The sequence below is a fragment of the Tenrec ecaudatus genome, chromosome 4 (assembly GCF_050624435.1).
Source record: "Tenrec ecaudatus isolate mTenEca1 chromosome 4, mTenEca1.hap1, whole genome shotgun sequence".
In the NCBI taxonomy this organism is placed as follows: domain Eukaryota; kingdom Metazoa; phylum Chordata; class Mammalia; order Afrosoricida; family Tenrecidae; genus Tenrec; species Tenrec ecaudatus.
The window spans coordinates 37,944,315-37,970,239 of record NC_134533.1 but is presented as its reverse complement, the minus strand read 5'-3'; the positions used below and the strand labels follow the sequence as shown (position 1 = coordinate 37,970,239).

At 39.5% G+C, this 25,925-nt stretch overlaps 1 protein-coding gene across 2 annotated transcripts in view; it reads left to right on the top strand.

Moving 5' to 3' along the window:
- The window catches only part of QSER1 (glutamine and serine rich 1), a 77,516-nt gene that overhangs the window by 20,016 nt on the left and 31,575 nt on the right, over window positions 1-25,925 (top strand). For both annotated transcript variants that reach the window (XM_075545933.1, XM_075545932.1), the window contains exons 2-4: window positions 2,696-2,808; window positions 3,140-3,301; window positions 11,339-15,034. In XM_075545933.1, coding sequence (XP_075402048.1) covers window positions 2,696-2,808; window positions 3,140-3,301; window positions 11,339-15,034 — 3,971 coding nt within the window. The remainder of the gene's footprint in view (window positions 1-2,695; window positions 2,809-3,139; window positions 3,302-11,338; window positions 15,035-25,925) is intronic.

Here is a 25,925-nt window from a genome sequence, read left to right as displayed (position 1 = left end):
ATCCATCAACTATGTAAAGCACATTTGTACATTCATTGCCCTCATCATTCTCAAAACATTTGTTCACCACTTAAGCCTCTGGCATCAGCTTCTCATTTTCCCCCCTCCCTCCCCGTTCCCCCTTCCTTCATGAACCCTTGATAATTTATATTATTTTGTCATATCTTACGCTGTCCGATGTCTCCCTTCACCCATTTTTCTATTGTCCGTCCCCCCTGGGAGGAGGTCATATGTAGATTCTTGTAATCGATTCCCCCTTTCCAACTCACCCTCCCTCTACCCTCCTGGTATTACCACGCACATCACTGGTCCTAAAGGGATCGTCCGCCCTGGGTTCCCTGTGTTTCTAGTTCCTATCTGTACCAGTGTACATCCTCTGGTCTAGTCAGATTTGTAAGGTAGAATTGAGATCATAATAGTGGGTGGGGAGGAAGCATTTAGGAACTAGTGGAAAGTTGTATGTTTCATCGTTGCTACATCACACCCTGAATGGCTCGTCTCCTCCCCAAGACCCTCCTGTACGGGGATGTCCAGTGGCCTACAAATGGGTTTTGAGTCTCCATTCTGCACTCTCCCCCTCATTCACAATGATGATTTTTTTTGTTCTGATAATGCCTGATACCTGATCCCTTCGACACCTTATAATCGCACAGGATGGTGTGACTGATCCCTTTGGCACCTTGTGGTCACGCAGTCTAGTGTGTGCTTCTTCCATGTGTGCTTTGTTGCTTCTGAGCTAGATGTCCGCTTATTTACCTTCAAGTCTTTAAGACCCCAGACGCTATATATTTTGAGAGCCAGGCACCATCAGCTTTCTTTGCCACATTTGCTTATGCACCCACTTTGTCTTCAGCGATCGCATTGGGAAGGTGAGCATCATAGAATGCCAATTTAATAGAACATAGTATTCTTGCATTGAGGGAGTGCTTGAGTGGAGGACCAATGTCCATCTGTTACCTTAATACTAAACCTATAAATATATGCACATGTCTATTTCCCCATCCTCATACATAAATATATTTACATAGGTACATGCCTTTATTTAGACCTCTATAATAGTGCTTTGCATCCTAGCTCTTTCCTCTATTTCCTTTGACTTTCCTCTTATCTCACTGTCATGTTCAGTCTTCGTTTGGGTTTCAATAATTCCTCTGGGTTACATTACTCTTGATCACACCCTACCAGGCCTCCTACATCCCCCTCACCACCAATTTGGATCTCTTGTTGTTTCCTTGTCCCTGGGTTTGTTAACACCACTACCTCCCCTCCTCCCATTTGCCCCCCGGAACTGTCGGTCTGTTGTTTTCTCTTCCAGATTGTTCATCCAGCCTATCTTATTTAGACAGACCTGCGGAGAAAATAACATGCACAAAAACAAGACAGAGCAAAACCAAGCAACAAAATAAAACAACAACAAACCAATGGCAAAAACTCAAAACAAAGCACAAGAAAGAAAAGCTTGTAGTTAGTTCAAGGACTGTTTGTTGGCCTTTAGGAGTGTTTTCCGGTCAAGTCTATTGGGGTGCCAAGCCTTGGCCCTCAAAGTCTCTTTTTGGTATTTCCTGGGGACTTCTTTGCTCTGTTCTCTTGCTGTTCTGTTGCACCCCCTTAGTGTTTTGCCTACGTGTAGTGGGATCAGATCGGGCAGAATTCCCACACTGTGTCTGGGTGTTGTCCCCTGTAGGGATATGGGTCAGTTAGGGATGTCATGTCTCATAATGGGGCCAGCCATGGTGGTCTCTGTGGATTGGCTGCTCTGAGCAGGAATATCATCCTTAAGGCTTGGTGGGCCAGGATGTGCTCCACTCTCTCATTCCTAACCCATCATTTGCTCCCGTGTGTTCTGATCAGAGATGTCCTACTCCCGGAGCTGCAGATTCAGTGCTGTCCTCTGAAATAAATTCTTCTGGGGGGGTGGGGGAGGTGTCCACATAGTTTGGATTGGGGCCGGCCCCTCAGACCTTTCCACTGGTCCCTTACTCCATTTTAAGCAATTTTTTTATACAGATATGGAAATTAGTTCCACAGTGAGCAAATTACATGTCTTAGTCACACGGTAAACGGGTAGCTCAGTTAGGAGAATGAGTTAGCTTCCCTATTTTTAACGCTAATGCTTTTTCTACTGAATTATGCTGCTTTTCCCAGCAAAAGGACTCTCCTTTTAAGATAAGGTTGAATTAAAGAAAATGCTGCATACTGCTATTCTTCCTAGTACCTTTTCAAAATATTTTTCCTATTGTGACAGGTAAGGTGCCTTGATGGTACAGTAGTTTCAGGTTGGGCTGTGATTTGCATGGTAGGCAGTTCGAAACCATCAGCAGATATGTGGGAGAGGGACTGGGCTTTCTACTTGTGAGCATTTACAGTCTTCAAAACCCACAGGGTGTCTATGTGAGTCAGCATTGACTTGACATTGAGTTGTTTGTTTGTTTTTTAATTGTGACAGGTAAAGATTGGGCTGATACCTGCAAGGTTGGTTGTTTAAACCTACCAGTCACACTGAGGGAGAAAGATGAGTCTGTCTGCCTCAAAAATCATTCACTGGGCACTAGGAGTCAGAGTTGACTCAATGACAGTGGGTACTGTGATCATTTTATCAGACTTCTGCCACTTTTTATAGTTAGTATCCTAGAATTTTTTTATGTGTGTATAGTTTGGGTATGTTTTTTGGTCATTGTTGTTTAATGTCCTCTAGTTTGAGCTATGAAGAAGGACCTCCCACACACTCTGAAGCAGATCTCCTTCAGAGACAGACTTTTGCAGCTTCTCATCAGCCTCCTGGATATGCTACTTCACCTCAGCCAACTGGTAACAATTCTCGTGAAATATCAGGAATCTGGGACTATTTAGTAAATAAGAAAAATCAAATTTTAACTGTTACTTTAGGAAAGTGTGTAGGGTATAATCATGCAATAGAAAATGCTCAAATAATCAAGAGATTGTGCAACTTTGGAGATTTTAAATTAGAAACCTGCTTGGTCAAATTATCATTTATTTGCTATTTTAAAATAAAGGTTTAGGGTGGTAGAAACTTTTGGTCTCAACTTTTAGAAATTTCTTTATAAAATATAGTCAGGGCTCTAATTTTTTTTTGAGTACATATTTTTTCTTTTGCGATCTCTTCTCTTTTCTAATGTAGGTCTTTCTGGAATCTTTGAAACGAATGTGGACAGTGCCATCACTAACACTAAAGAATCTCCGGGGATGAACTTTCTCTCTGCCGCGGAATCCCGACCTGTGCAGGCTGCTTCTTCAGGAACTACTCTTTTACCCCAATTCAGGGCGTCCTCCTGGCAGACAGGTAATTCTGTGTCTCTAGAATGTATTAAGTGTACTACAATTGCTGGCCCATGCTACACTTCATGGCCACACTAAGGCAGTGTTGCTGACAGCTATGTTAATTATTTATCTTCCAGTGAACTTTAAAACCTGGGATTTTTTCACATACTAACGTCGACAGAATTCACATATTTGTTACTGGCAGAAATTCTGCTTTAGCCCTTGGGTGAAAAAGTTCATATTGGAGAAGATAGATTACTGGTAAAACTATATCTTGATGAAAAAAAAGTTTATATCTGATGATTTTATAGTTACTTGTCTGTTTGAGAGGAGCAAAAAAAATAAATTTTAATTAATTAAATTAATTAATAAAAATATTAATTAAATTAATAAAATTCAATCTTGGCATTGAATGATTTCTATCATTAGTGTTTAATTAAAATATTCTTAACTGAATAGATTAAATCACTAGTTTAGTAAAAACATTACAAGCTTACATTATTACATTGTGCCTTCTATCAACAAAAATTATAAGGTTTATAAAACCTTTTGTACCAAATTATTTCTCAACTGTTTCCCCTCAAAAATTATATGTATACATTTGGAGAAAGAGGAAGCTATGTGCCTCCATAAAGACTTACAGCCTGGGGGGCTATAAGGGTTCTGTGAGTGGTGATCTACTCTATGGGAGTGCGTGTGCGTGAGTGTGTATGTATCACGTACACAGATACAACAAGGGGCTGCAAAAAGAAGTTGGTGAAAGTTTTTCATTGTCTTTTAGTTCCATTTGTGTGTGTATATGTGTTTGTGTAACAGGATCTAATAATTGAGACAGGAACAGAAACACATACCATTAGGTTTGTTTTTTAAAAACAAAGAATAAGAAATGTAGCATATTTGAGAAGATATTTAAAACAATAAGTTAGGCTTAGTGGCAGAGTGGGTTACACATTGGGTTGTTCATCACAGGGTCAGCCTATCAAAGCCACCAGTCACTCCATCGGAGAAAGATGAGGCTTTCTACTCCTGTAAAGACTTATAATTTCTGAAACCCACATGGTAAGTTCTACTCTGTCCCATCAGGTTACTATGAGTCGGAATTAACTTGATGGCAGTGATTTTTTGGGTGGGGAGGGGCGTATTTTAAACAATAGCTATAGGAGATTGTTGTTGTTTTGGGTGTGGAAAGTTTGTATTCATTTTTTTTAATCTTTTTATTGGGGCTCATACAACTCTTATCACAATCCATATGTACATCAGTTGAGCAAAGCACCCTTATACATTCGTCATTCTCAAAATTCACCTTCCACTTGGGTTCCTAGAATCAGCTTGGTTTCCCATTTTTTCCCCTCCCCCCTTTCCCCTGGTCCCTTAATAGTTTATAAATAATTATTTCATCTTATCTTACACTGCCCGGCGTCTCCCCTCACCCACCCTCCCATTGCCCATCTCCCAGAGATGAGGTCACACATAGATCTCCAAGATCGGTTCTCCCTTTCTACACCCCCTTCCCTCCCGGTGTCGCCACTCCTACCACGGGTGTTGAGGGGTTCGTCCGCCCTAGATTCCCTGTGTCTCCAGATCCCTACTGCACTGCTGTGCATCCTCTGGTCTAACCAGGTCCGCAAGGTAGAATTGGGATCATGACAATTGGGAGGGAGGAGATTGTTGTTTATCTTTGTGGCATAAATTCCATTTGTAGAGTATCCCAAAATGCTTCAGAAGTTTTTCCACTTTTGAGAGTAATTAATATTTTAGTGTGTCATGAAACAATAATTAAACACACACACAAACAAGCATGGTATCTTCATTTTTTGCTTCCTGAAATAAATTTACATTTCATGTATTTTGTTGGCCTTCCTGCTAACCAGTATCCTAATGCCGAAACTTGCTATTAAAAATTAAAGTAATTTTATTTAATCTGAGCCAGAAATAGATACAGCATAGAAATGGAAGAGAAACATTTAATTAAATAATTAAAATATATTTCTGTTTGCTGAATACATAAAACTACTTATGTCAATTGACAGACATTTAATAAAACTTTGTATTGCTCGTAAATGTTTTTTGCTAGGGCCTGCCACTTTAATTTTTGGGGTTTTTTTTTTGGTCACTTTGCATTTTTATTTAGTTTTTAACTTGAGGGTTTTTGACATAATTCTTATACCATATAATTGAATAGGTTGAAGCATGTTAAAAGTTATATAATAATCATCACTATAATAAATTTTAGAACATTTTTCTTCATTCTTGTACTCATTATTAATACCTCATTTCTCTACAGACTTTGTTGCCATAAATTTAAGAAACTATTAATCTACCCCCTAGTCACCTCCACCCCCCCTTAAAAAAACCCGACAAAACTAAAACACGAAAGCTCTGCATCCAAAAGAAAGCAGAAAATAATAAAAACTAGAACTAATTTTAAATGGGTGAAAACTAAAAAATAAATAAAATCTAAACGTACTGCCATTGAGTTGACTGCAACTCCTAGTGCCCTTATAAGACAGGATAGAATTGCTGTGGTGGGTTTACAAGGCTGCATGGAAATCATTATGGACCCCATCTTTCTCCTACCAATGATAAGATTTAAAATTTTAACCTAACTATATCTGCATTTATCCACTTTCTACTAAACTCTGTCAAGTAACAAGGCTATTTCCATCCCCGGTCAACAGCTAGAGGGATGCACATTGGGATTTTGCCAATGTTTTCTGTAAAATGTATTTTCTTGTATAATGGTTTTTGTTTTTCTAAGATTTCGGTTTTGTTCCAATTTTAAAACTTTTATAATTTGACCCCATATTGAATTGAAATCAGAAGAGCTTTGGATTCTCAGGTTAATAAGATAGAAGTTCCATCTCAATCTTACCCAGGGCACCACAGACATGAAATTGGACCTAAACATTGAGATAGAAACACACACACACGTATATGGTTGGAAGAGGATCTGTGTTAATGTGATATGATAAAGAGCATCTTCAGTTGGCTTATCTGAGATTAAAATGACTTTGAATGCATTTCAAAATCTGCTCTGCTAGCCTCTGAGACTCCCTTCTACACTGATGTAAAACAAGGGAGTTTCAAAAAGTTTGGGGGAAATGGAATTAACTTTTGAGCTCCCTCATAAATCAAGCAGTTGTATGCAAAATATATCCTTTATTACTCTGCAGGATAAAAGAATTTTAAGCAATAGAAGCTATTTTAAGTCGACCATAATTTTCTCATCTTCACCAGTAGCCTAATCCACATTCTAGGCTTAAATGTGAGAGTATCCGTTTACCACCGTAATTGTAATCGGCATTTAGGTATGGTTCACACCCACTGCCATTGAGTCCATTCCAACTCATAGTGACTCTGTAGCACAGGGTTTTTGAGGCTATAGCTCTTTATGGGAATAGAAAGCCTCATCCTCCTGCAGAGAAGCTGATGGTTTGGAACTACTAACCTTGTGGTTTGTAGCTCAATGTTTAACCCACTATACCACCAGGGCTTCTTAGGTATGGTTGTGACATATATAACTAAAACATGTTTTCTCGTTAAATAAACATTATGGCTAAATCAGTTCTTTATAACTTTAAACATTGTTAAATTTCAGTTCTTTATTGTGGTCTACTCTATAGTTCTACTCTCCGTATAAACGCACAAAGAGAGGAGGTATGTAGTGCAATGGAAGGAGCAGCAAAGTAAATAGTTGGGGTTTGATGAATGCTACTATGGAGCTTTCTGACCTCAGACAAGTCACATCCCCTCTCAGGAACCAATTTCTGATTACTATAGCAAGGGAATTGAACTAGGTTATTTTAAAATTTTTTACCAGTTCCTATGATCGACAGTAATTTCAAATGCTATTGTTTCCTTTAAGTGCCACTAGATATTTTCTATCTTTACAACAGTATTCCTTTTGTTCATTTTATGGAAAGAAATTTTTTTGAGTCAGGGACTCTTCCCAATTTTTTTTTCTTTTTAATAGCTTGCTTCAAAATATTTGAACAATAAAATATATATAAACTGAAAAATCATAGTCCATGACTATCAGTTATATCTTTTTAAAAGAAGTTAGCATTTTGGTATTTCTTTTTCTTAATTTTGGAAACTCTTAACAGAAGCAGTTGGTGGTTTGACCCCCCACCCCCCCCCCCCCCAGTGGCTCCACAGGAGAAAGCGAGCAATCTGTTCCTATAAAATGTCTAGCAAAGGCAACCCTAAGGGCCGCTCTGCTCTGGCATATAGGTGTCGATGTGAGTCGGAATCCGCTTGGTGGATCACGATAATAGCACCCTCTGTTCATGGACATTGGTTCTTGGTATTGTTAGGTGCCATTGAGTTGGTTTCAACTCACTGTAACTGTATGTAAAATAAAGCACAATATTGTCCAGAGCTGTGCCACCCTCACAATTGTTGCTGTGTTTGAGGTCATTATTGCAGCCGCTGTGTCAATACACTTTATTGCAAGTCTTAATTTTTAACACTCACCATTTTGATGTCCTTCGGCGACTGGTCTCTTCTGATAACATGTCCCAAGTATGTGAGATAAAATCTCACTGTCCACCACTTGTCTGTCAGTTTGTTGTACTGTGGTGGCTTGTGTGTTGCTCTGGTGCTGGAAGCTATGTCACTGGTGTTTCAAATGCCGCATGGTCACTCAAAGTGAACAAGTTTCAGCAGAGCTTCCGGTCTAAGAACAGGCAATGAAGAAGGACTTGGCTCACCACTTTGGAGGAAGCAGCAGCTGAAAATCATATGCATAGTTTCAAAGCGTTGTCAAATACTGAAAGCCTAACCAAAGGAAGCAGAACATTGTCAAGATGTTGCCAGAGGGTGGGCCCCTCAAGTCCAAGGGCACTCAAAATGTACCTGAAGAGGAGATGCTTTCTTGGAGGGGAGTCAGCCATGGTGACTTGAGTTGGGTAAAGTCTATGGGAATGGACTCTTCGGGATCTTCGTTTGCTGATGGGGCACAACTATAGGTAAAGAGAAACAGCTGCAAAAATCTTCTAATAATTGGAACTGGAATGTGTGAAGTGTAAATTTAGGCAGTGAAAAAGAGGAAGGCCCTCAACTAGATTGATAAAATGACTGCACACTGGGCTCAGGCATAGGAACAGTTGTGAGGATGGGGCAGGACCACACAGTGTTTCATTATGTTATGCATAAGGTCGCTAAGGGTCAGAGCCGACTCAGTGACTCCGAACAACATCCTCATGCCCAAGGAGTTTGCAGACTATACTTCTTCCAAGACAGATTTGCTCATTCTTTTGCCAGCAGAATGAACAAATGGCACATTTAATATTCTTCACCAACACCACAATTCATAGGTCTCAATTATCACCTGGTCTTTCTTATTCATTGCCCCACATTCCCATGCATATGAGGTAATTGAAAGTACTTTGACTTGAATCAGGTGCATTTTAGTTCTATTTGCCCTTTTACACTTTCAAGAGGTCTTTTGCAGCACATTTGCCCCAAGCTATTTTTTTTTGACCACTGCTTCCATGAACATTTATTGTGATTTCATGTAAAATGAAATCTTTGCCAAGTTCAATCTTTTTTCTGTTTATTATGATGTTTGCTATTTCAGTAGTGTGGAGTTTTGTTTTCTATATGTTGAGTTTTAATCCATACTGAAGACTATAATCTTAGATCTCTGTCAGTAAATTCTTCATGACCTCTTTGCTTTCAGCAAGGAAGAGTGTGTCATCTGCATATCACAGGTTGTTCATAACATCCATTTAGGTCTTTTTTTTTTATTTCCTGTTCTTTTAAATGGCCTTTTGCTTTCTTTATGATTGATGTTCTTGCGCTAGGCATTGGATTTCTGTGTGTTCTGTCTGGTGAGGTCCATGTATGTAGTCAAGATTTATGTTGGGAAAAAGGTATTTGCAATGAACAACTCATTGGTGTTGCAAAATTCTCTTCCATGTTCTCCACTATCATATTTTCCAACGAGCAGTCCTTCCTCTTTGTTACCAACTTTCTCACTCTGGTTAGTAATCATAGTGCATCTTTATTGCATGTATGATCAGTTTCAGACTGCAGAAGTTAGGTGGATTCTTCACTTTCTTCATCTTTGAAGTGGTTGTTATGCAAATTTGAATAGGTACCATATATACTCATGTATAAGCTGAGTTTTTCAGCTTTAAAAATGTGCTGAAAAACTGGGGTTCGGCTTATACGCAGGTCAGTGATACCCCAGCGAGGTGTAACATCTCGCTGTCCCTCTCCCCTCACTGGGACAAGCACCCGTTATCTCTTGGGTGATTGCCATTTCTCCACTGTTCATTCAAAGTCCCGCTTATATTGCAGGGCTTTGAATGTTTGTTTACTCACATCTAACCAATCAGAGCCGTCCTATGACGTGTATCTTTGAATAAGCCTTTTAAAGACCGGGTGCGAAGGATGTGGCATGAAGATGTCATCTGGTCAAGCCCGACTAAAAAAAGGAGGAAATCTCATGAAGCCTGACATAGAGTTAATAGCAAAGTGGGTTCGAGATGCATGGGAAGACATTCCAGAGACATGGTGCGACGTGCCTTCCAGAAATGTAGTATTAGTAATGCTATGGATGGCAGTGAAGACTGCACTCTGTATGAAAATGACAGCAGTGATGGTGATGACTGTGATCTCAGTGAGGACAGCGTCTATGATGACCTCACACCAGCTGAAGCTCTGCATTGGGATATGGATGATTATGAGGAATCCAGTTTTGAAGGATTTTAACTCTTTACATTTTAGCGTGGTTGCTGATTGAGCTCAGGGAATAGGACTCTTAAGGTATCATTGTTGATACCTTATTGTTTTTGTTGAACCTATTTTCCACTTACTGTGCTGGTTTACTAATGTTAAATGACTTGTCCTTTTATTTATGTTTTTTATTTAAAATAAATATTTAAATACATTACCCCCACTGATGTCCCAATTTTTAGTAATTTTATTTTCATTTGTTTTGATTATTGAAACTCACCAATAGCTTCTGCATTTTCCACCCGAGGCTTATACTCAAGTCAATCAGTTTTTCTGGTTTCCCAGGTAATAATTAGGTGTTTTGGCTTATACTCAGGTTGACTTATATTTGAGTGCATACGGTATATTAATTCTTCCTTGTGAGAAATCTGGATATTATATTATAAATGACAGCATTGCATTTCAAGATAGATCTTGAACGTTCTTTTGATGATGAATGTGCACCATTCTTTATTTTGCCCAGCACAGTAAGCCAAATGACTGGTTCAAAATGGCCACTACCAGCCCATTTCATCTCTGTACTGCCTAGGGTATCAGTCTTTATGTATTCCATTTTATTTTTTTAAACTTCCAATTTTCCCAGATTCATACTTTTTACATTCCATGTATAGATTATTAATGGATACTTGCAGCTGATTCTTCTCCTTTTGAATCTTGTTAAATCATCAGATAAATGGCCCAATAGCTTTGCTCCATTCACACATTAAGGTCAGGAGGCAGCTGTTTCCCAACACTATATTAGAGAATGTTCTAGTGTTAATCATCAAGTGTTAGGGCTTTATTGACAGGGCTTTATTAATTTCTGATCAACCTTTCATGGTAGTTGATAGGAAATCAACACTTGAAATGAAAGAGACTTTTTAAATGCATGCATTTTGATAAAAGAAAATGGCTGTTTTAGGCCACCTTCCTGTTATTCTAAAATTTATTTATCAGGTAAAATAAGCAATTTTAGTGTTGTATTTCATTTTTGATACCATGTATGTTTGTATTGTACATTGGGATTTCAGGGTAAATTGCTAAATAAACTACATGTAAACTCATGGCAGTGATCATCTTGATATTTTTGTGGCTTTATTTTTGCTTTAAGAAAGCCAGCTATTTTGAAATGTAATTTTTTTTACCTGTGCAAGGAGAACCAATTTATCAGACTTTTTGGTCTTACAGAGATTTTGATGGGCTCAAAAAACCCCTTAGAAACGGTCTTTAGGAAGCTCATGAAAAGATTCCATTTTTCCATGAGCTTTTTGAAGCCCCTTTGTCAGTATATGTGCTGTGATTTTCTAAAAGACCTTCATTTTTTTCCTCTTCATAGGTATGCATTCCTCAGCAGCAACTGAGCTCTTTGTTACAGGGCCTTTGCCAACCACTGGAACCCTTCCGCCCTCTGCCCTCTCCGCCTATCAGCATCCTACCGCCTTCGGCAACAGAAACTTTGCTCCCACCTCACCTTTGGTGCTTCAGGATTCAACTTTTAACACTACATCAAATGGAATTTTAAATCCTCATGATCCTTTACTACAGATCAAGACGTCCCAGGGAACTGTTCCATGTGCTTTGGCATTTGAGCGCCTGGGAAGTTCAACATTAAGTAACAGTACACCACCTCAGTCTTCAACATATCGCTCAGCTCAAGAGTCAGCTCCCCACCTTTTACAACCTCAGTTTAGTTTGTTGCCTTCAGCACTTGGAGGAGCTCAGCAAACTCCTCAAGCCTACAGCTCACCTCTCTTTCCTAGTTCTACTGCTTCCATCGAAAGAGCTCTTCTTCGAGAATGTAGTGTTATCAAACACCATCAGCGGCCTTCTGGTACCCAGTCTATTCAGGCACAACTGACTGGTTCACAGCATTCCTTACATAGTTTTCTATCAAATGCAAGTGTAGTTAATTTTCCAGAAACAACCAGGCAGCCATCTTTATCCTGTAGCTCAATTGGAGATTCCACTCAGGTGAGCAATGGAGGATTGCAACAGAAGACCTGCCAGGTCTCAGTGGAACTTGCTCAGTCTTACTCGTCTGCAATTTCATCACCAGGGTATCCTCCTTCTTCTACAAAAGTAAAAAACTGTTCTGTAAAACAACCACCAAGACCAACTAAGACCCCCAAACCTCAAAGTATAATTCCTCCTTTGCAAACACTAAACTATTCCAAACCCTTACACAACCAGAGTTCTGTGATACCGGGCCAAGCACAAATTTATTCTACAGCACAGCTACCAAGCCTTTTATCGGTTAGTCAGTCCCAGAATTATGGTTTAGTACAACCGCAGAATGTGCCATCTATTGTTCATTCACAGGTTTATAGGTCTAGCAAGGTAGAGAAGTTGCCCTCCTTATATAAAACATTGGCCTTTTCAGGTTCATCTCAGACTGTAACTTCTGAAAATCAGACACTTAGTTATTCTTCTAATCAGCACCAGGTATTATCTTCAGTTACAAGTGAGAATTACTCTGCCCAAACTAGAGACCTGCCTTCAGTCAGCCAATCCCAAAGCTATTCATCTGGTCACTCTCAGGGTTTGTCACCAGTTAGCCAGTCACAGGTTAGCTACTCATCTCAATCACAAGTTATGTCTGTTGTTAGTCCTTCAGAAAGCTATGCTTCAGGCCAGTCCTTAACGTTAACAGCCCCTTCTCTTTCTTACTCTTCTGCCTCCCGGACTCAGAACTTGCCAGTGTCTAGTCCAACCCAGAATTTCATTTCTTTGCATTCTTCCCAAAATGCTCAGACTCAAGGATCATCGTCTCCCCCATCCCAAAAGTATTTGCCTGCTGTCCAGTCAACATCTTTTGCATCCTCTCCTCATTGTCAGACATTACAGAATAATATACCTTCTCCAGATCCAAAGTCTTTTTCTGAGAGAAAACTTGATTCAAATGTTTATACATCTTCAGAGCAAGAAGGTGATTTTTCAATGCAAGAGTTACAGGTGTTACAGCCGCAAACACCTCTTGAGTCATCAAGGCAAAGGCTATCTGACGTAGAAATTAATGCTCAAGAATCGGCTTATAAGGTATCAAAAGCAGATGACAGATATCCTCAGAGTGTAATCAGAAGTAATTCTCGTCTTGAAGATCAACTTGGGATTTCCCTACAAGGGTCAAAAAAAGAAGAAAATATGGTTGGACCAGTGACACAATGTAATCAACAAATTGGCCAGGTCAATAATACACCAACCCTTGATGTTAAGAAGGCAACTAATTTAATGCAAGCCTCACAAATACGGTTGAATACAAAAGACCTAAATGAACAGCATTCTCTTATGCACAAGGTACAAGAAGCCAAGATCCAGGAACAGCATGATCAAATAATTAATACTTCATCTCATATTCATCTTCCAATTCCTACTTTAGGGCATGGCCATCAGGTGTCTATTCCTAATGCGCAGGCTCTTTTAGACTCCGCTTGTGATTTACAAATTCTTCAGCAGTCTTTACTGCAGGCAGGTTTAACACAAGCAAAGGCATCTTTACAAATACAGCGTGTTCAAAGTCCTCAACAAATAGTACATCCTTTCCTTCAAATGGATGGTCATATTATTCAGAGCAATGGTGATCATCCTCAGCAGCAACTCCATCCTCAAAATTCTGAAATTTTGAAAATGGACATCTCTGAGTCTTCAAAATCATTACAACAGCATCTAGCAACAAAAGACCATTTTAATGCAACAAATCATCATGATCCAAAGAATCAGTTTGTTTCTCTTGGATCAATATGTTTCTCAGAGGCAATGCTTCTTAGTGATGAAAGAAATATCTTATCGAATGTAGATGATATCTTAGCAGCTACAGCAGCAGCATGTGGAGTTACACCTTCTGAGTTTTCCAAGTCAGCTTCAAATGAATCCATTCAGGCTGTTGAAGATGGTGGTCCTAAAGCTCAGTTTCAGCAGACATTAGATGCCAGGCATGTGACTTCAGATTTTAGCTCCATAACAGCCACAGTGGGAAAGCCCCAGAATATAAATGAAAGTCCTTTAAACGGAAGTCAGATTGCCATCAACCTTTCTCCACAAACTACCCTTCAGTCAAAAATAACTCTTGATCAAAAGCACATTGAAAGACATGATCAAACTTTAGCATCTAAAGTAACTTCACCAGTGGTTGGATCAAGTCATGAAGACCAGGAGCAAAGTTCTGGCTCTAACAAAAAACAGTCTACTATCCATCATGAATCTGAAGAAAACAGTGAAGTTCCTGTTGATAGTATACTAAATAATAACAGAAACCAAGAGCTTGTTTCTAGTAGTAGAAGTATAAGTGGAGAAAGTGCTACATCAGAGAGTGAATTTACCTTCGGGGGTGAGGATAATGGTGTGTCTATGAACCCTACCAGGAGTGCACTTGCTCTGTTGACCATGGCCCAACATGGGGATGCAATCAATGTCAAGATTGAAGAAGAGAACCAAGACTTGATGCATTTTAATGTTCAAAAGAAAAAAGCTAAAGGGAAAGGGCAAATTAAAGATGAAGACAGCAATAATCAGAAACAGGTCAAAAGACCTACTCAAGGCAAGCGCCAGAATCCAAGGGGAACAGATATGTATTTGCCATATACTCCTCCTTCCTCGGAAAGCTGCCATGATGGTTATCAGCATCAAGAAAAAATGAGACAGAAGATCAAAGAAGTAGAGGAAAAACAGCCAGAGGTTAAAACAGGATTTATTGCCTCTTTCTTAGATTTTCTGAAATCTGGGCCCAAGCAGCAGTTTTCCACTCTTGCTGTACGAATGCCTAACAGGACTAGACGGCCAGGAAACCAGATTGGTCGAACACTTTGTCCCCCACCACTTCCAAAGACTTTATCTGCAACACCCATGTCTTTAGTGTCTGAAAGTGGGAATAACAGCCCATCAGAAAAAGTTGATAGTGAACTTAAAAACTTGGAGCAGACATCTTCCTTGTCTTCTGAGGATGAAGATCCTGCAGCATGCAGTCCTGGCATTTTTAAAAGCATCTCTGCTACCTTACCTCCTTTGGATGCTGCTTCTGACAAAAAGAAGAAAACAGGTAAAATTTTAAAATTTATTCATAATTACTACTTTGCACAATTTTCTGTTTTTTGAAGTGATAGACTGGAATTTAGGCTTAGTATAAAACAGTTCTGCAAATAACTTTTTGGGACTAAGTGCATAGGAAAGGGTCTTAGGGACTTATTTCTTTAATATTCCTTGCTTATTGGAAAGTGCCAGGTTTTATATAGTTCTGGTCTTGACTTTTTGTCACATGCAGTATAACACAACACGCTATCCAGACTGCTCTAATGTGAGGCATCTTGGGGTAGTTTATGGGGATAAGGGATCATATTGGAGGTCCTGCTGTGATAATAGGCCAGTATGTTTTCTTAGTACACCACTTTTAACTATTTTATTGTTAAATATGGCAATATATTATGTACAGCTTATATTTTACTCAATGTTACTGTTTTGTTAAATATGGCAATATATTATGCACGGGTTATACATTATTAAGATTTTTAAAACTCTAGTGGTTGCGGATTATATGTCCAAATATTTGAGTGTATGCTTCATTTTAATTTCCATTTTCTTTTGTCAAAAGTGACATGCTTTAAGGAGCACTGCTATTTGTAAACAGTTGGCAGTTAAATTTGTTTTTGCTTTTTTCCTGCCGATCAGCATTTATTTACTTTCTTCTTCCCCAGCAGTTTTATTCACAAGTAATTTACTTATCATATAATCCAATAGTTCAATCATATCGTGGAGAGTTATACAATCATCCCCACATAAATTTTCAACTCACCTTTCAGGCGGCGATTCATGGAGTTACAGTCCATTCTAGTACTCCCTCCTATCTTCATTACTTAATTCTGAAATCCTCTCCCTCCCTGTTCCCACCACCATCCCAGGCAGATAAGTATTGAACTTACTGTTTTAAGGAAAAAATATTTGGGATACTAATATTGCTACCACTTCTGAACTGTAAACTAGTCGCAGTGCTGAGAGGTATGCATTGGTATCTCCAATATACAGATGCTATAACTGAGAGTAAATAAATTGACCTAGGTCCCAACAATTCGTAAGAGAGCTGAACTCTGAAACCAGAAAGGTTTGGTTCTAGCTCTTCTATTCCTGCTCAGCTTTCACATAGAGAACAGTGCTTTATGAGTTAAGCCTTCTATTGTGGTATCTTCTCTGCCTTCCGTGAACTTGATACTACCTTTTACTATTAAACTCGTTTAACATTTGGTATCCCAAATGACACCTTAAATGCCTGCTAATACATTTCTATAGAATTCATATTTGGCTACAGAGGGGAATTAACATAATAAAAAGCCAGTCATGGAATTAAAGACATTAGGTATAAAGCTAATCCTAGTAAGACTTTACATCCCTCATCCCCTTTACAATATTTTGCCATTGCTATTAATTATATTCCTTTTATGTTACGAGAACAAACCTTTTATAATCTCTAATCTAAAATTTTCTTCCAGGGAACCATTATCATCTCATGTTTAGTTAAAATCAGTATCATTCAATGTACTCATTATCATTGAGTAGATTCTGTTTCATAGCAATCCCATGTATCCAAGGCTGTAAATCTATTTGAGAAGATAACTTGTCTTTCTCCAGGGAGTTCAGTGGTATTGAAGTAGCTGCTGACCTTGCAGTTAGCAGCTCAGCCCTTACCTGATAGCCCTACCAGGACTCCTGTCATCTGAGTCCTTGATAATCAACTTTTACTTAGGCCATTGCAGCAGACTTCTAACTGGAATTCACCCCACTAGTTGCTACACTAGTTCATCCTTCATTCTACCATCATATTTATCATCATATATACTTACATACTGATTATTATTTCATTTCCAAGCACATCTGTTTCATGGAGAGGAAACAAAAATAAAATGTAAAACTATTTCAAATCTATTCATTTCATATTGTTTTCCTGCTCCATTCACATCCTTCTTCAGCCTCGACTGTGTTTCTCATTGTTCCATAGACTAGTGAGCCCCTTCGCAATGGTGGGCCTCTGAACTTGCTTTCTGCGATCGGGGTGCCCTCTTCATTTTTTAGGCCAGTAGACATATAGTGCTCTTGGACCATCTGTAAAGTCACTCTAGATGGAGACTAATGTTCTTTTCTTCTGAATCCCCACAGTTCTTAAATATTTGTGAAAATATTTATTGATGTTTTATTTATCTATCTATCTAATTACATTAGAGAAAGTCTCTAGGCCAGCAAAGTGTTATGGTTAAAAATTTGGGCTCTGGCTTTAATTACTTTGGGTTCAAATTCTGGTTTAATAGCTATGTGACTTATGGCCTGTCGCTCATCTGTAAATTGGAGATAATGATACTTTACATCGTATTTACCTCCAGGCATGTAAAGCGTTTAAGTTGACACATTAGTTTATTGTGACTGTACCCTGGCTCAGTGGCTAAATATTCAGTTGCTAACTTAAAGGAACCCACACAGAAGCTCCGTAAGATTACAGCTCAGAAAACACTGTGGCTGTTCTCTCTGCCATGTAAGGAGGGTCACTGTTAGTCAGAATTGGGTAGAGGGCACACATCAACAACATGTTCATCTTTGTATAACTGAGGTCTGAAACATAGTTGATACTCAATAGATGTTTAGTAAATAAGTGAGTATATGTAAAAGGAAAATGGGGCATTAAAGTGACTCTGGATTAAAGTAGCTGAGTTTTGCCTTAATTTTGTGGCTCGTATTCTGAGTTTTGCGCAAATGACAATGTCAGAGAGTTGGAATGAAATTACAGAGAGGCTATGAAGGACTTATAGTACTCCACATTCTATGGCCCATGGTAAATAAGAAGGCTAAATAGTGTGAGCTCTGGACTGATACCAACTTCTAAACACTTGTACAATTTCCAGAGTATAGGCTTTTGCTAGCTTTTCTGTCCTGCTGTAGCCAATCTTAGCGTGTTATAAAGAAGTCCTCAGTTACAGGTGTTTCCTCTTATTTGTTGATTTTAAATTATCCACATGACTAAGAGAACATATTACATGTTCTAAAGTACCTGAGTGGCATAGTGGCTACGAGTTGAGCTGCTACCGGGTCAGCAGTTCAAAACCACCAGCCACTCCTCAGTGGCTTTCTTCTCACATAAAAAGTTACTGTCTCAGAAACTCACAAGGGCAGTTCTGTCCTGTCCTAGTTGGGGCCCTCTGAGATGGCAGTGAGAATGTAAAGTAATCGTGTTTTCTAGTAAATAATGATTTTTGTGATAAATTATCTGAAAATTATTTCCCTATTCATGTCCATTATGAAATTGAATTATGAAAAATCCAATGGACCCTAGGCTAAGATCAATGTAAACTGAATGCTAGAGTCAGGAAAGAATATATTTACAATAAAATGACCAGTGGGATATATATTTATATATATTTATTCTGATTAAGCCACCTTACAGAACAGAGTACTGTTGCTTGGGGCTTTCAAAAACTAAATCTTTTCCAGAACAAATCACCTCATCTTCCTCCCATGGAGCAGCTGGTGGATTTGAACTAATGATCTTAGTGTTTAGCAGCTGCATGCTTAACCCATTGCACTACAGGATCATTAAATAGGGGAAGATATACTTAAATGCTAGAACAAGGGCTACCTGCTATTCATACTGATCTCTACTCCCTTAAGATTGGGGTTCAAGTCCAGGTCTTCCCAGTGTTTATAATACTAAAATGTTTCTGGATTGTTATCAAGTATTTCACTATAGTCTTGGCAGTGGAAACAATCTGTTAAATTTATGCTGATCATTCAGAGTTTGCGTTCATTCAAAGTGAGGGTATGTTTCTGAAAATAGAAGCCCAGCTGAAGAACTTCGTTTTATCTCTTCCTTTCCAATCTATGTCATTTTCATTTCCTGCCTTAATGTATAGACTGAGACATCAAGTCTAGTGTTGGAATGGAGTGTGGACATCCTTATCTTGTTCAAGATCTTTGAGGAGGTGGAAAATGAGTCACCATTGAGTATGATGTTGACTGTAGGGTTTTTTTTTGTTTTTAATAAGTGTTTTCTCTGAAAGTTTGCACAACCTATTAAGTTCCTGTGTAATAATTCATACATCGTTTGTTCAGTGCCATTGATTGCATTTTTTCAATGTGTCAACTTTCTCATTGCCATTCAGGTGGTTCCATTTCCAGTCACTAGTGTCTTTGCCCTCCTGTCTCATCTTGGTTTTAGAGTGTATGTTGACTATTTGATTTCATGTAGATAATGTTTTAAAGGAACCCAGTGATAATTGTTTATTTTATGAGTCATTCTGGTACTCCCCTGAAAGATGATCTGATGGAATAGTTTTGGTTGACGGTATTAAAAGTATCTCAAGATGGTAGTAGTCTCTGGGAGGCCTTGAGTTTTAAGCAAAAAATTAGCGATCTCTTCCACATTTTGCTTCCATTCTCCCAGAATCCATCTGTTGTATTCCTGATCAGAATGGTTGGTACTGATAGCTGGGCACCATCTAGCTCTTTTGGCCTCCGGGTAAATGAGGTTGTGGTTTTATAGAATGCTCATTCAGTAGACTGTTTTCTTCCCTTGGCCTTTTTTTTCCCCTTCACATTTGCTCCTTACACATACAGACCAATTGTTACTGGTCTTGCTAGCTTTTTAAGACCCCAAACACTGTTCATCAAACTAGATTTTAGAGAGAACATAGTTTTTGGTATTGTGTTATGCCAATTGACTGAGAGTTGTCCCATGAGACTTAATGATCCTGAACCTTTAGACCCCATAAACTCATCCTGTTAAGTGTTTAGTTAGTTTAAGGTGTATCTGTTTTTGTAATACAGGTACCAAAACTCCAATGCCATTGAGTTAATTCCAACTATTGCAACCCAATAGTATAGAATAGAACTTCTCCATAAGGTTGCTTAGGCTGTAAGTCTGTACAGAAGCAGATTGTCTCATCTTTCTCCCATGGAGCATCTGGTGGGTTTGAGCCACCAACCTTTTGGTTAGCAGCCTAACACTTACCACTCGTGTTTGTATGTGTGCCTACATCTATACACGCAACACAGTGGCTGCTAAAATGGACTCAAACATAGCAATTGTGAGGGTGGCACAGAACTGGCAGTGTTTAGTTCTGTTATACATTGGGGTGATGGGAATCAGAACTGAATTGATGGTACATAACAATAACATATGCACATATACTTCAGAAGTGCAAAAGTTTCCATTATCCTTTAATTCTATTCAACAAACTTTGTGAAGCTCACTTATACAAAGATACATAACCACATAATTTTTCGTTATTTCAAGTGTAGGTGTTTGGGGTTTGGTTTTGTTTTGGAGATGCCTTTTTAAAAAAAATCATTTTATTGGGGGTTCATACAACTCTTATCACAATCCATACATGCATCAATTGTATAAAGCACATTTGTACATTCATTATCCTCATCCTCAAAAAGTTTGCTCTCCACTTAAGCCCCTGGCATCAGCTCCTCATTTACCCCATCCCTCCCTGCTCTTTCCCTCCCTCATGAACTCTTGATAATTTATAAATTATTATTTTGTCTTATCTTACATTGTCCAGTGCCTCCCCCTCACCCACTTTTCTGTTGTCTGTCCCCCAGGGAGGAGGTTATATGTAGATCCCTGTAATCAGTTCCCCTTTCTACCCCACCCTCTCTCCACCCTTCCGGTATCACCACTCTCACAACTAGACCTGAAGGGATCATCTGTCCTGGATTCCCTGTGTTTCCAGTTCCTCTCTGCACCAGTGTACATCCTCTGGTCTAGCCAGATTGTAAGGTAGAATTGGGGTCATGATAGTGGAGGCTGAGGAAGCATTTAAGAACTAGAGAAAAGTTGTGTATTTCATGGAGCTACACTGCATCCTGACTGACTTGTCTCCTCCCCACGACCCCTCTGCAAAGGGATGTCCAGTTGCCTACAGATGGGCCTTGGGTTCCCACCCTGCACTCCCCCTCATTCACAATAATATGATTTTTGTTCTTTGGTACTTGTTACCTGATCCCTTCAACACCTCATGATCACACAAGCAGGTGTGCTTCTTCCATGTGGGCTTGTTTACCTTCAAGCCTTTAAGACCCCAGACGATGTATCTCGCAATAGCCGGGCACCATCAGCCTTCTTCACCACACTTGCTTATGCACCCATTTGTCTTCAGCGTTCATATGGGGAAGATGAGCACACAATGATGATTTTTTTGTTCTTTGATGTCTGCTACCTGATCCCTTCAACACCTAATGATCGCACGCAGGTGTGCTTCTTCCATGTGGGTTTGTTGATTCTGAGCTAGATGGCTGCTTGTTTACCTTTAAGACGCCAGGTGCTATATCTTTTGATAGCTGGGCACCATCAGCGTTCTTCACCACACTTGCTTATGTACATATTTGTCTTCAGCGATCATGTTGGGGTGCGCATCGTGCAATGTCAGTTTAATAGAACAAAGTGTTCTTGTATTGAGGGAGTACTTGAGTGCAGGCCCAATGTCCATCTGTTACCATAATACTAAATCTATAAATATATGCAAATAGATCTATTTCACCATAACCATATAAAAATATATTTGTACTTCCCTCTATTTCCTTTGACTTTCCTCTTGTCCTACTATCATGCTCAGCCTTCATTTGAGTTTCTGTAATTTCACTCAGTTACATTGCCCTACTAGGCCTCCCACACTCTACTTTCCACTGGTTTTGAATCACTCATTCCCTTGTCCTTGGGTTGGTTAACACCGCTTCCTTTCGCCCACCTGCCCCTCTCCCATGTCCCCCCAAACCATCGGTCCGTTGTTTTCTTCTCCACATTGTTTATCCAACCTATCTTATTAGATAGGCCTGCAGAGTAGATAATAGTATGCACATAAAAACAAGACTGCGCCACACAAAATGACACAGAAGCATTTAAGAGCTAGAGGAAAGTTGTGTGTTTCATTGCTACACCACACCCTGACTGGCTCGTCTTCTTCCCGCAACCCTTCAGTAAGGCAGTGTCCAATTGCCTACAGATCTGCTTTGGGTCTCCACTGTGCACTCACCCTCATTTACAATGACATCATTTTTCTGTTCTTTGATGCCCAATACCTGATCTCTTTGACACCTCGTGATCACACAGGCTGGTGTGCTTCTTCAATGTGTATATCATTCTTTTCAATTCTACTTACTTTACCTCATGCAATACAGTTACAGTACTTACTTCCAAGTCTGTGTCTGATAGTTCCTGTATCTGAGTCATCCCAGGATTGATTGACATCTCTGGGTTATCTTTTCTTGCTTTGAGTATAGGTCACATTTTTTTTCTGATTCTTTCGAGATTAAGCAACTTTGGGGATGTATTCTGAACACTTTTACTACCACATATTAGGTCTCTGTGGTCTGTTAAAATCCTCTGGAGAATGTTGGGTTTTGTTTGTTTACATTAGCAAACCAACTCACCATGGTTCTGTCTCACCTGTGATTCGTGGTGCCAGTGTTTGTTCAGTGTTCACAGGTTCTGCCATGCTGTTATGGTCCTGTCTCACCCATATGCCTCTCAGCAGTTTGTGTGGAGCTTGGATGGGAAAATCTATCTTGTATTCCGATCTCAGAACAGTTGCTATGCTAGGTCAGGTTTATCTCTCACATGTATAGCTTGGGTGTGAAACTGGGATTTGTATGGAAATACACAGAATTAGAGGATCCTATGCTTTCTCTTCTCAGATTTCCCCTCACACTGCCAATCTCCCAGGAACCCCTTTCCTAGTTTTTGGCTGGAAAGCCAGGATTTTTGAGTTTTAGCCACAGGTCTGTGCAATGGGGTGAGAGTAGGGGTATGCCTTGGGGGCAACCCAGTAATAGGAGAGAGAAAACAGGCATTCGCCCTTTAGAACAAGTGTTTTGTCAAAGCTTTTACACAGGGTTTGTAGCATTGACACTACAAGGCAGCTCTATGACTTTGACTGCCTGCCAGGCAGGGCTGAGAGAAAAATAAATAAATGAACATTTCCCTTACACTTTTAACCCGGCATGGGGCTTCTTTCTTTGCTGCTCTGGCCGGGAAGGCTTTTTGGGGGTTTGTTGCCTATGTACTGTGGAATTAATTCTGCATAGGAGCTGCCCTTGGTAATAAAAGGTGATCGGAGAGGATAAAAATCTGGAAAATATTCACTCCCTCTGAGATGTTTTATTTAAGTCTGTACCTCACTTCTCATAAAATATATTCTTCTGAATTTGACTACCAGTTTTAGGCCAACTTGACAGATGAAAGGAGATGGTCTTAGGTTGACAAACTGACCTAAGTTCAAGGAGTTCCTGGGGCACCCTTGCTTTTGACCAACTGACTGAATTTGAGGGTATTCTCTAATTCCCAGATTAGTGGGTGAGACCCACTGATCCCCTTAAGTGTGCTAACTCACTAAACTGAGTCTCTGTAGCTACTGTAGTTTTGTTATAGCAAAAAGGATACAAATTAGAACGACCCTATAAAAGATGAAACCTGTAACATGAAGTGTGGGAGGGCCCTCATGTGAAACTTCCCTGTCTTCTCCCCATAGTGTTAGGGTGTGTCACACTGCTGGAACGTTGATGTATTGTCAAGTACAGAAACTCACTTGAACTTAATGATCCAAGTTTTTATTGGGGTTTTGTTATATAGGCATGATTGATCGGGCCATTGGCTACATGATTTAACTTTCCACCTTCATGAAGTCAGGCTGATGTTTCTGGGTGGTCTTTCCGAAGTGGTAGCCTCCCTTACCCCGATGAGTTGTTTCATTTGCTGTCTTAATTAATATTCACTGTTTTACCTCTCGGTTCAAAATCCATTGCAATGACAACACAGAACTCAGACAAAGATTCATGATTAAAGGGTTTAATAAGGAAGATAACAAGTTGTAATGCCAGTGAGAAGTGCTCGAGGCTGAGTTGTTTATCAAGACATGTTACAAAGCTCTTTCCAGTCTGCTAATAAGTTCCCAAAGCGGCCTACCACTCCACTATAAGCCTCAACCCAAAGACACTCAGCTCAAGCTCTGTGGGTCAGTATACCCAGCTTCCTAAATTAAGTGCCTGAAGGCACTCCACTGCAGTAAGCCCCAGTCCGGAGGCGCTCAGTTCCACTTCCACGGGTTAGCAGACCCGACTTCTGAATTAAAAGCCAGCCTCCTGCACAAAAGCACTCAGCTCACTTGCTCCGTGGATTGGAAAGTTCCTCACTCTGCTGCGTGCTCTGGCTCCTGGTTCTGCTGCTGCTCCTCTGATGGTACAGCCATCTTCTGGATCCAGGAGGTTCACGGCAAAGGGATCTTGAGTCTACTCTGCTCCTGGATCTTGCTGGTAATAAGATCCCTCATTCTGTTTCTCAGAGCATTCGTTTTATATACACTGTATGATGGCATTCCAGAGAATCTTGTTCAGTTACTTACAGGTGAATCCTATCAGTATCTTCCCCCACCTACTCATCAATCTCATGCAAGAAAACGTTGTTTGGTGGAAGTTAAGCATTGCCCTTGGATCTCATAAGGATAAACTATCAAGTAAAGTCCTGAAGTCCTTCACGAATAATACAGTCACTTGAGAAATAACAAGAGTTTAGAAGTTTCTTCCCAGAAACTGAACTAAGACCAAACTCATTGATTAAAATTCATTTTTCATCCTACACTCCCCAATTTTCGTTATTGCTAGCTTTTTAGTCTTTAGGACATTGATTTCTTTCCTGGTTTTTATATGTAACCAGTAGGTGATAATGTATTCTATGTACTGCATCATGACCAGCACTGGAATTTTTAAAAATTAATTACTTTATCAATTACAACCATTTTTTCTGATACTCAAAATTGATATAATAGACCAGAAGGATTCCCTTCAACATTCTTGGATTTTATTGACTTAATAATGAATTAATTTCAAGGAATAGTTATATATTTATAATATTTTCTGTATAGCACATCTATTTATGGCTGTAAAGAATTATAGCTTTAGCCTTCTTTCTCATGGGCTTCTAGTATAATATTAAATGTAAACCTAGTATAATGTAGAACCTGTGAAAGCCAAAACCTGTGTAAAGTGGAAACCTTACAGAGAAGGAAAACACAAATCTTTTATATAAACAGAGCAGTTAAAAAGTGGTGAGGCAATCGTGTAATGGCAATCTATGAGTAGATGCATGGATAGACATGAAGGCTGAACGAACAGTCAGTGTGGGAGAGAGACTGGAAGCGCGCGCGCACGCGCGTGTGTGTGTGTGTGAGAGAGACAAAGGCTATGAATGTGCTAGAGCATACACACATAGGACAACCTCAGGAAAACTTCTTAGACATGACCAAATACCTTGAGAGAATGAGCCACTGGACCTGTGGGCCTGTATCATAGTCTCAGGGGACATCAGGGTCAGTTGGCCTAACATAGTTCACAAAGAAACAGTGTTCTGTATCCTACTTTGGTGAGTTATGAATAAGCTCTTCAAAGCTCATGAGTGGCCATCTGAGGTGCTGTTACTGGTCTCACCTTGTCCGGAGAAAAAGAGTAAAGAAAAAGATGGATTGAAGCAGTCTAATGGGTTGGCCGTTGGGCCACATACACATCTGTGTCCATAACCTGAGACCGGAGAACTAGGTGGTACCCAGCTTCCACTGCCAGCTACTCTGAAAGGGATCACATGAAAAGGTCCTGGATAGAGTGGAAGAAAAAAATGTAGAATAAAAGTAAAAATCATTTTTAAAAAGGACAAGTCTTAGTGTGGTATACATACTGATAGAACCTCCAAGACTATGGCCCATAGTTATTCTTCACTCCAGAAATGAACTTACCCTATGGCTCTATTTCCAGCCAAATCATAGCTAGGTCTATAACAGGAACGATCACACTAGGGAAGTATACAACCTCTTCAAATTCAGAAGGACAGCATTTACCAAGAATAAGGTTCAGGAAGAGTTAGGGAAGAAGGAGGAATGGGATGTGATGTTTAATTGTGGGGTTGC